Below are 15,398 nucleotides of genomic sequence, written 5' to 3' on the forward strand. Positions count from 1 at the left end.
TTTTATAGTTTTATATTAGTCCCAGCTCTCAACGCATGTTTTATCGGTGACTTCTGCCTCGTTTCGTCTCACATGTGATTTCCTGGCCGGCACATACATGAACATACGCGCTCCTTCCGTGTCTCTCTTTTTTTAAAATTTATTTTTTTTCTTATTCTTTTGTTTTCTTTTTATTTTCCTCTTATTCTTTCCTTTTTTTCCATTGTTTGAGGGTTAAAACAGTAGGAGAAGCTCCTACTGCACATTTTATTAAAAGCACCAATATACAAGGGGGTACAACAGGAGGGAACAGGAGGGAAAGAAAGAAAGAAGAAAAAGACGGCCTAAAAGGCAAGCTAATTAAGATATGCTGTTAATCCATTATTAAAGGTTTTTCTGTCTCCTTTACTCTATGCATATGCAGAGTAAACTCATCCTTGAAATCAGCCTTCCATTTGCCAAAGTTTGCTTGAATACTGTTGAAGATCTAAGTCATTTCGTCTACTCCAGAGATGCCAGCAACATATTGCCAAAACTTCCATAAAAAAGGGATGAGGGAAGTTCCTATACGTTGCAATGATAATGGTCATGAAATTCAGGTTTAGATCCCAATTTATACCGAGGATATGCCAACATTGCTAGGCAAAGGGGCAAGCAAAGAAGAGATGAAGAGAGTCTTCTGTGATTGAGTTGTTGCATGTAACACAAGAAGCTCCACCTTGGGTATTGAAATGTTTTTGTTGCAGCAACTCTTTAGTGTTTAATCTGTCCAATAAAAGTAACCAAAGAAACACTTTCAACTTGAGTGTGCATTTGCTTTTCCAGATAAGAGTCAAGGGAATTTCAGATTGAATATGGGTGAAAAACAGGTCATAGACACTTTTCGATTGATATTGAGGTGAGTTCCCTCTTGTAAGACCTTTTTTTTCCATTGTTTGTTTATTTATGTGATGTTCATGATATATTTTTGTTTATTCACACTATCTATAAGATGGTCTAGGATGTATTTTGAGATGTTAATGTAGTATAAGCAGAATTTTCCATAACGTGTCTTTCATTATTCACATAGTATGTTGGTGAGGTTATATGGTATATTTTAGGTCATTTAAGTAGTATCTATGTGATGTTCTTTTGCTTACTTTTCTCTATTATGTAGACTTTTTCCATTTTATTATTTTCCCCTTATGTTTTCTTCTATCTTTAATTAATTCTTTTTTATTTAAGTGATTCATATATTTTATTTTTATATATATTTCATAGCATTAGTTATTAATTTTTATTTCTATTTTCTTCTTCATTATTTTACTCTACTTAATTATTTTATTTAATTTTAAATTTTAATTTTTTTATTTTCAACCGTTCCAAGTCCATGGAGGCGACATGGAGCATGGTGTTGGCAAACCGCTGTTTTTCGATGGGTCGAACTACCCATATTGGAAAATCCGCAGGTTGCATATCTCCAGGGCCTTGGCTCACAGGTTTGGGAGATCTTTATAGACGACAAGACTTACGTGGTCCTTGAGGTTCGCATAGGATATATACAGATCGAGTCTCTTTCTGCACGGCGGCGATTGAGGGTATCACGTAGGTCGACAGGTTGCCGGCGGCGGGGTGAATGAGGCTGCTCAGCACGGCGCTCTCGATGCGATGCCTGTTGGCGGGTGAGTGAACAGAACGCTCCCGATGATCCCTGCCCTCGTGATGTGATCTCGAGCCTGCTATGCTGAGACTTGGCTGATGATAATCTTGAGATCGGAGAGGTGGAACCCGACTGTCTATAGGCGTGCGGATGCTCCCCGAGCTGACTGGAACCATTGCAACGATCATTGTCTTCGTCTGATTAAGTATGTTGGCGACGTTGTCCGGCGGTGCCGCTGTTAGAAGGGTATCCAAAAGTGTAATCGCAGCGACCGCATTCTGTTGCGGGGTGCGGAAAACTTGTGTGCCATCAATGTCTTGCTGGCCAATCAATTCCCGTGCTCGGCGCCCAGATGCTAAGGCACGTTGTCTTTGCTCCTCAACTTCCCGAGTCAGTCGGTCATGCTCCTGCTGCTCACGCAGCAGTCTTGCTTGCTCCTGTGTTTTGTCATTCCTGCTCCAATCTGAGTCGTTCGGCATCTTGTCGTGTCCACTATTCATTAGCTTCGTGAGCGAGGTGCTGTTCCTCGGTCTCGTTGTCAGCCATGAAAACGCTCAAAAAGAGTGGAGTGTAGTCGTCCTCATAGTTGTCGTCGAAGTCTTCATCAAGATCGTCGAAGTCGTCAAAGTTGTTGAAGTCGTAGTCGTAGTCGAAGTCACCGTAGTCGATAATCTCAGTCGGATGACAGGAGTCGACGCTGGGAGAGCTGAGGTAATCTTCTAATTCTTCCGTGGAAACGGATCCGAGTTGTTGGAGAATTACGCCGACTTCCCTGGAGCCAGATCGGACCGAGGTCAAAACCGGGTTAGATCTGGACCTACGGGGAGAAGGCGCCCTTGAAGTGAAAACGGCAGCGAGATCATCCGGTAGCCGCATCAAGATTGATGGTAGACTGCTCCGTCTTGATCTGGTTGCGAAGAAGAAGTCGACGAATCCCCGTCCGAGTGGTTTGAAGCCAACTCAGACGAGAGAGTCTTGGAGTAGATCTCTGCCGAGTCCGAGAGACCGAACGGGGCAGAGATAGCATCTCCTACCGACTGGTTCGAATCCGAGTTGAGAAGAGAAATCTTGCCGAAGCTGTTCATATTTTATCATGTAATAACTATAAAAACAGTAATCATAACATTTTTTCAAATAAAATGAATGGTTAAACATTGGAGATAAATAGTGTAAAACTGTACTTATTTTGGGACGGAGGGAGTAGTTACGTATATTACTAGATAGGAAAAGTCTCTGGATCGATCGAATTGTCCGATAAAAGCTAGACAAAGGTATCGACTGATCGTTGGATCCAACGAACTGGTTTAGTAACATTCTTTCTTTTTTTTTCAGATGGTAGTCTTAATTAATTCGAATTTTCTGTGTCTGAATTATTCTTACTTTTGCTGCGGCAAAAGGATTGAATAATTGAGACCCAAATCGATCGATGGAACGAACATGGCGTGAGACGCAGATCACACTAGTTTTTTTTATAATGGAAATGTGTTACTCCGGCCTCTGCCCATAGGCACACAGCCAAAAAATGAAATAAACAGAAAAGAACTTAAAAAAAGTGAGATGGGATAAACCCCTAACTTCTACTGATAATATGATCTACTAAAATAATATTTTTTAAAATCACATAGATTCTATCATAAAATTCTGTAGATACTACGCCATCCAAGCAGATCGCACTAGTAGGAAAGATCGCACTTGTAGGAAGAGGAGGAGAAAAAATGTGTGGCAAATGGAGTGAGTAATTGAGTGGTTTTGCTGCATGATTAAGCAGCCGGCGAATGGTTTGATCTCTGAAGGTGACGCATGCTCGAATGGATGATCCTTTTCTGGCTGCTGCGCCCTTTTTGCTCGTCGAGTATTTCTTTTGTTCGTGCATGTATGACTGCTTTTGCTTGGTCCCTTTTGAAGAATGACGTGTTTTGAAGCGTGCATAGAGTATTTTTTGAAGGGTTCAGGCCATCCACAATGGTTCCCTCGACCCGTGCCGTCGCAAACGGCCGTTTGCCTCCCATCCCCTTTTCAGCGTGAGTCGTAATACGGCGCCAAGCAGAGGAACGCGGCTCTTTGCAAAGAGAGACCGCTTTTCGCAGAGACACGACCCTCGCCCCTGGGAGGAGACCCACTGCAGACTCCCGTCTCCTCGCCGCTCCTCCAAATCCCCCTCCTACACTCGCCTCTCTCCCACAGCGCCGCCTGCTCGTCGATCCGCTCCACCGGCCGCCATCGCGACGGTGGGGAGGAGCTCGGCGGCCTTGAAGAGGAGGAGGGCGAGCCAGTCGTCGGCGAGGCGATCCGCGAGGCGGCGCTGGGCGGGGGTGCCGGGGGCGGCGGAGTCGTCGGCGAGGCGACCCGTGAGGCGGCACGGGGCGGTAGAGTCTGGGGTCGGCGACGGCGATGGCTGGAGGGAGAGAGGGGAGCGGGAGGAGGGCGACCGGGCGCTGACCTCGCCGGCAAGCCGCCGCCGTCGCTGCCCGAGGCCAGATCCGGCAAGCCCAGGCCGGATCTGGGCCACCCCATCGCCACTCCGACGGCGACCCTCGATGGCGACGGCCCTCGACGGCGACGACCCTCGACGTGACGACGACGACCCCGCTGCGGAGGGAAGGGGATTTGGCAATTGACGTCGTCGGCCACTTCGCGCGCCCATCGCCGTCAGCCACCCCGCGCGACCGTCGCCGTCGGCCACCCCGTGCGCCCGTCGCCGTCAGCCACCTCGCGCGGCGCTCGCCGTTCGCCACCGCGCCTCGTTCGACCGAGAGAGAGAGGGGGAGATCGGAAGAGGAGGAGACGGTGGGCGGAGGAGACGAGAAAATGCGAGAAAGAGGAGAGGAAGAGGTTGCTGGGCTAGTGGACTGATGAGGGGTATGGGTGGAATTTTTGTACTGGGCTACCTTGGTCCAGGACACCCACTGTGGGATGTAGACCCTCACCGGGTTGCTTCAGATTTTGAGGAGTCCATACAGGGGTACTCTCCAGTGCGAGCCAAGTTTCTCTATTGAGAACACTCGAAGTGTCTCACATTGTGGATGCTCTCACCGAGTATTTCTTTTGTTCGTGCATGTATGACTGCTTTTGCTTGGTGCCTTTTGAAGAATGACGTGTTTTGGTGCGTGCGTTCTCGTGTCCGGCATGGTATGGTCAAAGTGGGTCCCTGGACAGGCATCTGCGCGGCACGGTCGGCACGGCACGGTCCTCTCGAGCTGGACGCCGCCGATGTAGACTCGAAGGGCTTGTTTAGGTCAGGTTCAGTTCCAAACATTTTTTTTCTTTAAAACTTCTAATTTTTTCATCACATCTAAACTTTCCTATACACAAATTTTTAACTTTTTCGTCATATCGTTTTAATTTTAATCGAACTTTTAATTTTAGCGTGAATTAAACACACCCTTAGTTTCCAACTTTTTTCTTCAAACTTTTAACTTTTTCGTCACATTAAATTTTCCTACGCACATAAACTTTCAACTTTACCGTTATATTATTTCCAATTTCGTCGAACTTTTATTTTTAGCGTGGAATAAACACTGTCGAAGTGGGTCTCCTATCTGTGGAGACTTAAAAAAAGCAGATCGTGTGGATTTTGGTGTGCACTTGCGTTTACACTTGGCGTGCCGTCACTCCGCTGCTGTTTACATCTCGTGAGCACATGATTGAGCTCACATGCCTTGCTTCCGTGTCAAGGTCAAGCCGGCCAAGGTCCAAGGACGGCAAACTGCCTGGTGCCTGCCTCTTCTTTTTTATATAAATATATAGAAGTAGTGATATGTTGATGGAGAAAACTAAACGGACGCTCTCGCACACTGAAGACAACACCCTCGTACAAACACCACGCACGCCTTGCTATTGCTGGATCGAGATGGTGAAAGCAAGTATAAAGCCTTATTTTATCGCCATCGTCGTCCAACTGATCTACACTGGTATGTTTGTGATATCCAAGGCTGCTTTCAACCACGGGATGAACACCTACATCTTCATCTTCTATCGCCAGGCAGTTGGCTCCCTCATCTTGTTGCTTACAGCTCTTCTACAAAGGTATGTAACAACCCATCTCTCTCTATATATAGGAGCTGGATAATATGAACCAAGGCTAATATACACCTTACTCATTTGTGTGACACGTGTATGCATTGCATCATGATGAGTATGGTCTATTATGTTCCTAATCGTTGTAAGATGTACCTATCCCGTTTCGCTTCTATATAGGTGCTGCCTTTGATGGTTTGGTTGGTACACTTGAGTCCCTCCTAGTACACCTGCCACATCACACAACCTGACACCGAATTGAAGTCTGGCTGTGGCACTGCAGCACAGGAGCACCTCCCTGGTCAACCTGCATATAGAGTGCATGTCTAGTTGTCTACTGCATTTTTAATCTATCAATATGTCCTGCTATCTTGGGGTGTTTCGATCGAGGAGTGTAAAGTTTTTGCATGCTATATCAGGTATTATATAAGGTGTTACATGGGGTATTTCGGCACTAATAAACTAATTACAACATCTGTCAGTAAACTGCGAGACGAATTTAGTAAGCCTAATTAATCCGTCATTAGCACATGTTTACTGTAGCATCACATTGTCAAATAGCAATTAGGTTTAAAAGATTCGTCTCGCAAAGTAGTCGCAATATGTGCAATTAGTTATTTTTTAGCCCATATTTAATACTTCATGCAGATGTTTAAACGCTCGATGTGACAGGGTATAAAATTTTAGGGTAGGATCTAAACAGGGCCATATGTTTATTTCTTGCTCTGACGAAGCCGACGTCACATGCATGTCCTTATCTTTGGAACGAATCTGGACAAATCTGGACAAATGTATGTCTAGATTCGTAGTACTAGGATACGTCACATCTAGTATTAGGTTGGTTTTACTGCAATTCCATCGTGACTTTACTACAATTCCATCGTGCTGACATCCCCTGCCACCCATCTCTTCTCAGCTTTTATCTCATAGGAACGGTGCAGTAACGCGACAGTCAATGTGCAGTAACATTGTGTCTTACGTGTCGTAACAATGCACGCTAAAATATAATTAAAATATAGTCATGATAGATCTACTTTTGGTAAGCACCTTTTCTAGTTTGATGGTGCAAACAATTTAAACAAGTAGTATATCATCTAAGAGATATTGCTTCTCAAAGATTGGTCTTTTGAAATTTATCTCTCCATAAGTAGTAATACTAAAAGGGTGTTTGGATTCAGGGACTAAACTTTAGTCCCTGTCACATCGGATATTTGGACACTAATTTAAAATATTAAACATAGACTATTTACAAAAATAATTGCATAAATGAGAGCTAATATGCGAGACAAATTTTTTAAGCCTAATTAATACATAATTAGAGAATGTTTTCTGTAGCATCACATACACTAATCATGGATTAATTAGGCTCAATAGATTCATCTCGCAAATTAGTCCAGGGTTATGGAATAGGCTTTATCATTAGTCTATGTTTAATACTTCTAAATAGTGTCCAAACATCCGATGTGACAGGGATTGAAAAATTTTAGCCCCATCCAAACCCAATCTAAACCAATATTGTTATTACTTTTTGTTGTGCATTACTACCATTCCACCATTCCATCGTGACGTTACTACAAGTGTACCATAACAACTATATTTTATGCAGTAACATAGCGTGTAGTATTACTGCAATAACATGTGGCAACTACCGAACACAGGTCCAAGAACTACCATCCACCTTGAACTAGCAAAGCTAAGTGCAAGTGATATATTTAGAATTCACATCAACAATGATATCTCTCACACCACATATTATATTTTTGAACTATTTACACCATAATGCTTTTAAAAAAAGAGCTCTACAAAACTAGATATGTCGTGACTATAGTTTAACTATATTTTATTGCTGTTACTACTCGTAAGTTGCGGCGTTACTGCATGGTGGTCGTCCTATTATTGTACGGTTCGTACGAGACGAGGACATTAAATAGGTGGATATGGGGTGAGTTAGCAGACGGGTTTGACCAAGGTGGGAGCCCTTTGACCACACTTTTACTAGGGTGGGATGGTGCTTAGTTTGCTATATTGTTTGATTAGCTGAGAAATACAGATCCGTTTGATTATATTTGTAGGAAAAATGCACGACCCGTCATGACACTTGGGGTGCTCATAAAGCTCTTCTTCTGTGCTTTAATCGGGTATGCGCTTATCTTTACAAACTCTAATTTATTGGTACAAAACGAAAAATAAGAATCGATTGTATACTCATGCCATGTCAAGAGTTTAATTAGTCCCTGATTTACCTGCGGAAATTTCTTTTCAGGATTACGCTTGGGGTAAATCTATACCATATAAGCCTCAAGTTCACCTCTGCAACGGTGGCATCTGCAGTAGACAGCTCACTCCCAGCCATCACCTTCTTCTTGGCGGCGCTTTTGAGGTTTATCATCATCGATATCATAGTCCACCACCTCTTATATAAGACATCACTAAAGCCTAACTTGAGAATGTACCATAAATAGATTCAAATTAGTTGTGAAAATATTAATTATAAGATATTTTGACTTTTCTAAACACATAAATTTTGATATACATATTTAGATAAACACTATATCAAACACATAATAAAAGCAACATATCTTGAAAAACCAGACCACCTTATAATTTGAATGGATGGAGTAGTATATAATAGGGTTAATTGGATCCATGCCATTACAAATTTGCCCGTTTGAAAATATGTCATTACAATTCGTGAAATTTTAACCATGCCATTATGATTTTATAGGAATATGATATCTGCCACTGCATACCCTTTTAAAGCAATATCAAAATTTTCTTGACCAAAATACCCCCTTCTTCCTTCCCCTCATCGGACAAGTCAAATGCCACCGGCGTTGCCCGGGGGAAGAGTCCTGGCGCGGCGCATGGCGCCATGGGGACTGCTGCATACGCACCGGCGGGCTCCATGGTGGCACGGGACGACGGCGGAGAAGACCAAGAACGTCACGCTCAGCACTGGCCAGACGGCCAGCAAGTACGTGAAGCAGGCGACGGTGTGGGGGAAGGAAATCACACTCAGCACCAGCGGAACTTCGTGGTGGCTGGAGAAAATCAGCATCAAATAGCAATAGGAGCAGGCCAGGAACAGTACTGAATGTTTGGAGTAGTACTGACGGAGTACGCCAAGATGGTGAAGGAGAAGGCCAGGACACCGCGGTGGCCGCTGGCAAGACGATGGCCGAGTACACGTAGCAGGCGGTCGTGAAGGCCAAGGACATGACGCTCTTCACGAGCATGACGATGGACAGAGATGGAGGGGGAGGAAGAAGGAAGAAGAAGGGGGTATTTTGGTAAAATTTTGATATTGCTTCGAAGAGGTATGGAGTGGCACATATCAAATCTTATAAAATCATAATGGTATGGTTCCAATTTCATAAATTGTAATGGCATATTTTCAAATGGGTAAATGGCATGGATCCAATTAACCCATAATAATAATACCAGGATTGAAATGTTGCTTGCCAGGACGGAGTATGTGAAGCTGAGGAGCTCTTCAGGCATAGCCAAGGTCACTAGCGTGGCACTCTGCTTGGCTGGAGTCTTTACCATCGCCTTCTTCGCTGGCCCGTCCATAAGCCCTATCAACCATCACCGTGCCTTCGCCTCTGACGCAGGCTCGAAAACAGTAGTTCCGAGGGGTGTGTGGATCAAATGGACATTCCTTATGGTGGTTGCCAACATGTGCTGGTCTTTGTGGATCATTTTTCAGGTTCGCATGCATGTTTAGTTATTTACAAAAAAAGAGCTGTTCTTGCATGCTTGTCTGCATCAATCCATAGCTGCAATTACTGACGAATCGGGGTCTCTACTCCTTGTCTGTTGACTGTGCAGGCAGCGGTGCAAAAGGAATATCAAGATAAAATGGTTGTGACTGTGACTCAGTGCCTGTTCAGCACGGTGCAGTCGTTTGTCGTCGCGGTGGTCGCAGAGCGCGACTTCTCCAGATGGAAGCTAAGATTTGACATCAGCTTGCTCGCCATCCTATACTCGGTAAGTTCTGCACATAAAATTTTCAGTGATCCAATGTATTCACTGTTGACATGGTCTTCTGCACACGCATCTGACTATTAGACGATTGGTGGTTTGCTTTAGGGTGTTATGGTGACGGGAGTGTCCTACTACCTGCAAACGTGGTGCCTAGAGATGAGAGGCCCCATGTTCTTCGCCTCCTGGACGCCACTCTGCTTCGTGTTCACAATATTTTGCTCATCCTTCTTTCTTGGAGAGATTGTTCACCTCGGCAGGTAAATTAAATCATATATATACTGATCAATGGTGCAATATTCTAAGAACACGTTGAAATAAACAAAAGTTTCCTTTTCCGCTCTTCCTTTATTGGCAGCATCTTGGGTGGAATTTTGTTGGTCGGAAGTCTTTACACCATGCTGTGGGGTAAGAGCAAAGAGGGTAATGAGACTGACGATGTCACCGATGACGATATTGAGAAATCTACACAGATCTACCCTGGAGAGCAACAACATACTACAGCAGATTAGGACAAAGAATCGACGTTGACAGGCTCGTCAGCTTTGCACGTCCAAGAACTATAATTTTTTTGGCATGGTAGCCCTTTTATTTAGTCACCTTAAATTAGGTTACAGTCGGCTTATTTGAATTTGGCTCATGTGTTACTGTGTTACGAGACCGTGGAGTTTTAATTCCACCTTAGTTGTTAAGGGCAGGTTAGAGTAATCTATAAGGCTCCTATAGTTCATTCCACCATGACTAGTGTTGACTAAATATGGTCGGCAGTACATTGAGGGGGATAACCATGATGGTAGATTAACTACATGGAGGGACACGCGTGATCAGAACTAGGTGATGAACTCGAAGAGGAGGGACATGAAGCTTTAGACAGATTCGGGCCTTCAAGGCAACTTAATGCCTTACGCCCTATGTTCTGGTGGATTGTATATTGATATGAGATGAGGTGTAGTTATCGGGTTTTGAGGGGGTACCCCATCCTCCTTATATAGCCGGGAGATAGGGTTTACAAATCGGATAAGATCTAATCTAGTTGGTTTACAATGATAAGCATCAATCAAGGGATTCAATATCTAGCTTATCAGATCGGATCCCTATCTATCTGCTAATTGACTTCTGATAAACTTGCAGTGCACGCCGAGCGCCTCCTTAGATAGCTGGGAGATAGGGTTTACAAATTGGTTAAGATCTAATCTAGTCGGTTTACAATGATAAGCGTCAATCAATGGATTCAATATCTAGCTTATGAGATCAGATCCCTATCTATTTGCTAATTGCCTTCTGGTAGACTTGCGGTGCACGCCGAGCACCTCCGAGCGCTGCCGTGCGCCATGGGTCTTCAGGTACTGGATTGGGCCATTCCTGGTGGGCCGGCCCATGTGCCTTGCTGTGGATACCGGGGGTTATACCCTCCATAGCTAGTCCCCGAGCGCCTTGTATCCATTGAGCAACTCCATCTTGAGCATTTCGGAGCAAGTTGACTTGTAGCATACCAACCTGACTAGTGATCCGACCGGTTCAACCGGTTATTGAATCAGTTAGCTGGAAATCCGAATAGTTAAATTGCCCGATAGATCTTCAATTGCATAATCAATGGCTTGCCATAAGGATGAAAGGAGCTCCAAGTAAATTTTTTAAATTCTCCATGCTTGGTAAAGTATGCCCACTTTAGCACCGAGTTCGACGCTAAATAATCAACAGGCTTGACTTAGTTAGTAATGGGGTTGAACCTTCGCTTGTTGATGTTCCCGAGAACCAGTCGACCGCCCAACAAGATTTTGACGTAGTGTTGGTATTTATTAACGCAAACATAAATAATCCACAAGCGTACGAAATTACTGTCGTAGCACTTCAACCGGAAGCATTCAGGGTATCATATTTTCCACAGGTAATGGAGGTATTATTCTAGATAATCCGTGCAAGGATAACACAAGGGTAGAAAAGGCTAGGGTAAAGATGGATTTCTATGGTTTTAGAGGTCTAAGGACAGATAAACTCTACTTCTGCTTACTTACTTCGGGCACCGGCCTGCACCTGGTCCACCAGGTAGATGTCTGGCTTATAGCTCTACTTCCAACCTGTACATGGGGGAGTGCTAGGGATGGACAGGGCTGTCACTACCTGCCGCCTACCCCCCTACCGTAGGGAAGTGAAGAAAACGAAGGTAACTCTAGCCTAGACACCATATCTATGCTAGTGATTACTATTCTAACGTTGATCGTGGAGTCAGACACGATCGTAATCCTATGCTAGAACATCCGTTACAAGAACGAATGATGAACACGCAAACAAACAAAAACATAGCTTTGCTAATCAAAAGACATAATACCATAAGAACCATGAACACTTACTTAACAGGAGAACCCATCAAAGTACAAGTGCTCGTAGAGGTTGTTAACAGTGAAATTTGGTAAGCCTGGAGTAATCATCGGCTTAGAGTCAGCATCAGCTTCGAAGTCCTGAGATTAGCCGATGAGAGTTATCAAGTTGTCAGTTGTCGGATTCTTGCTATATTCGGTTAAGGAAATTGATCTACTAAAGGAAGCTTATCCAGAAGAGACCATGTTCAAAGAGAATGCGGCATGTCAAGTTATCTATTAATTAGGAATAGTTTGTTAGTTTCCTTTTATCTTTAGGAAAGTGTATTTAGTGTCCTATAAGGACTTTATCTTTTCCTTTTATCTTTAGTTTCTTTCTTGTCCGACAAGGACTAGTATCTCCCTATGGGTATAAATATGTACACCCGGGGTCATTGTAATCTATCAATCTATCGATCAATACAAGTACTCTCAGCGCATCGCCACCCTCTTTACCGAGGTTTTTACTTATCATCTGACAGAACTTGGCACCTGACGCGAGGCTACATCAGTTCAGTTCGATCTCCGGCGAAGGGGTAAGTCCTACGTTCCGCCGGCCCTGGTGAATCTATCCGCTACGTTGGTGTTGTTCAAGGCTGCATCGCTTCGATCTCTTGGATCGCTCTGGTTTGGTTGATATATTTGCCTACCTGATATCTCAATTCTATCTCTAGTTGCATTGTGTTTAGAGACGCATCGGTTTAGTTGGGACTGTCTCGGTTAGGTCCGATCTTCTGCCTTAGCTGATATATCTTTACAATCACAATGCTGTTATAAGATTTGTTATATCCATCACATTAGACAGATCTATCGGCTCATCGAGTATTAGATTATCATATACAATCTCGTGCTGCATCGGTTAGGTTCGACCTACTAGATTGTTGTTGATAATATAAATCTTGTTAAGCCGATAGGTTCATGCTAATGTTTTATCGGGGTGCTAGCCGATAAGTTATCTGGACATTGCATCGGCTTATAAGGATTGCATATACATATAAGTTGGACTTAGCCGATCGCAACAAAGGTTTCACTGTTTATCTAATCTTGCGGATTTTATGATATCGGACCTCCAGCCGATGTATGCTTTAACCTTCGGATCAGTGTTTATTCTATCATATCATTGCAAGCCGATTGGTTTATACTGGATTATATTATTGTTATACTATATTATCATCAGCCAATTGCCTTTATATCATTATTTAAGTCAAGTGTCAGACTCTACATTGGATATAAAGCCGATAGCTCAGAACCCTATCGCTATCGGCTGGTATAGGCATCGGCTGGAACTACTCCATCGGCTTGTCTGCCGATCGGCTATTTGATCTACTATTTACATATCTTGTAAGTTGCAGGATCAAACTGACTGGCACGCCCGCATCTCATCAACCTTTGGACCTGCACTGGAGCTAAGCAGATCTCCCAGGCCAGTGTGTGTTTTTTGCATCAACAGAGGTATAAATTGTAGGGAGCCGACATACCCAGCACTCCTTCTACCCTTTGGTGTACATAGTAGACCGAGTAGAAGACTCCTGCAGCTACAGTCGCTCTCTACTTTGCATCTCACATCTCTCCCATCTACTTCTACATAGCTAGATAGGGCCTAAGCCCTTTGGAGTGTTGCTCAATATCTGGTAGCTCTTCTTCCTTGATGTTGATGATGATGGGGGATGTTCTCCTCTTCTTTTATAGTCCAAATAGGTCGGTGTAGGAGAGATATACATGGAAAACCCATTGAACCGACCTTCCCATGTATGGAATACGAAGGAGGGCTGAGAAGGTGGGGCGCACCATGGGTGCGGCTGGCCCCCTATGGGCTCCCCTCGCCACTGTCTTCGCGTGGCGGGCTCTTGAGTCAGCCAGGACCTCTCCTATGTCAGTGGTTGGTCCAGATTGGTAGGATACTTAGACCTTCTCCTTGTTCCTTTGCGTGGATTCTGCATTTATGCTTTTCAGAATGCGCCTTTTTTTTATAATTCCACCATATTTATGTATAAGTCTTGCAAAGAATGGTGAATTACCAAAACTCGTGGAATTCGTTAGTTATACGCCCTATTACTAAGTTTGGTGTTTGTTTATGCAGATTTTATATGAGAGTTGGCGGTTAGAAATATGAGTTAAGGACCGCCAATAAGCTCCCCCATACTTAGCTCTTTGCTCGTCCTTGAGAAAAGCTTTAAAGACTAAGATGGGTCATCTCCTTGATATGAAACCTGCATACAAGTTATTCCAGGCTTCACCTGAACCTATGAACATTATCTTGGGTGATTGAATAATGGAAATGCTTGGATTCAAATTCCCTTTTGCATCAATCAGTTCAGAAACTTGGGTTTTTTCATTTGATTTTGAAAATGTAAACATAGCTTAGCTCCTCAAATGATTCTCTCGGATCACTCAAAGTTATGTTTAGTTCCTTACCAAGGCATATCATAGTGTTGCCTTCCTTCTTTCCTACTTTTAAAAAGCTTATATGGATCTTTGGGTAGGGAAAGATATGAAGGCATACTTACTCTCCATATTTTGCTAAGTCAAAGCTCAGATCCAAGGAGAAAAGATGTCACACCCTTAGATCAAGAAGTGCATGCGCGTGGATAAATCAAATGATAAACCTATACCTTACTCCTTTGAAATGAATGATCTTTCTCTCTAACTTTTATTTTGAGAATATGGCTATCTCTTTTTGTTCTTCTCTCTTTTTTTATATATGAGCCTTCATGTGCTCATCATTTTTTATTTTTGGACCTTCATGTGTCCACATTTTTTTTTCATATTTTTGCATAGCCCATGTCTCTTAGACAAAATATTTAAGAGAGATCATAATATTGTAGAATATGGAGTATTTATTCTAAGACACAATTTTTTTTGTCTACTCCTAGTGTAGGAGTAGAGTATTTTTGGTGGATGAAGGCATGTTTTGGCTTATTCCCAGTGTAGGAATAGCTTATATATGTGGCATGTACGTGATCTTGATCTTAGGGACATGATAACTTTCTCAACAAGGGTCAACAAGATTTAACAAAACTCAATTCAAGAGTAAATAGCATAAATTTGGAAGTTTAAAGTTCTATCACTAGATATGGCTTTGGTAGGAAATTGCCTATCATTGTGGAGCATGCTATCTGAATTTTTATTTTGTAAAATAAATCCTAAGTTCTTCATATGAGAGAGCAAGTTTCTTTTTCATCCTACTATATCACATATTCCAATTACTTAGATAACATGGGTTCCCTATGATGGATTGTTCACAAGTAAAGGAATATTAGCTTGGAATAAAGAGTATGCACATTTTACCAAAGGGTAGCATGGATATTGAGCATCAATTGTTCTACCTTTTTAATTTATTCAATTTTAAACTTCAAAATTTAGGAGACTTGAGGGTAGAGTTACACAAACCATTGTTGAAGTGGAAGGAGTTAGGGGTTCAA

At 43.1% G+C, this 15,398-nt stretch overlaps 1 protein-coding gene across 2 annotated transcripts; it reads left to right on the forward strand.

Moving 5' to 3' along the window:
• Window positions 1–5,375: 5,375 nt before the first annotated feature.
• Window positions 5,376–10,630, forward strand: LOC127755062 (WAT1-related protein At5g64700-like). 2 transcript variants are annotated; one of them, XM_052280697.1, is made up of 7 exons: window positions 5,376–5,644; window positions 7,708–7,773; window positions 7,899–8,015; window positions 9,101–9,344; window positions 9,467–9,625; window positions 9,728–9,879; window positions 9,978–10,630. In XM_052280697.1, exons 1-7 carry the CDS (start codon window positions 5,376–5,378, stop codon window positions 10,129–10,131), a joined length of 1,161 nt encoding a protein of 386 aa, XP_052136657.1. In that variant the 3' UTR covers window positions 10,132–10,630. The 2 variants fall into 2 exon arrangements, with proteins under 2 accessions (XP_052136657.1, XP_052136658.1); XM_052280698.1 differs by having other exon boundaries at window positions 5,404–5,644; window positions 9,080–9,344.
• Window positions 10,631–15,398: the final 4,768 nt, after the last annotated feature.

Source organism: Oryza glaberrima, chromosome 11, assembly GCF_000147395.1.
Source record: "Oryza glaberrima chromosome 11, OglaRS2, whole genome shotgun sequence".
Taxonomy (NCBI): Eukaryota; Viridiplantae; Streptophyta; class Magnoliopsida; order Poales; family Poaceae; genus Oryza; species Oryza glaberrima.

Excerpts from the sequence above, each read along its gene's own strand:
- LOC127755062 (XM_052280697.1), top strand. The coding sequence starts at position 5,376 with ATGTTGATGGAGAAAACTAAACGGACGCTCTCGCACACTGAAGACAAC. Across the intron at positions 7,774-7,898 it reads TTCTTCTGTGCTTTAATCGG|GATTACGCTTGGGGTAAATC; the intron begins GTATGCGCTTAT and ends ATTTCTTTTCAG. Across the intron at positions 9,880-9,977 it reads GAGATTGTTCACCTCGGCAG|CATCTTGGGTGGAATTTTGT; the intron begins GTAAATTAAATC and ends CTTTATTGGCAG.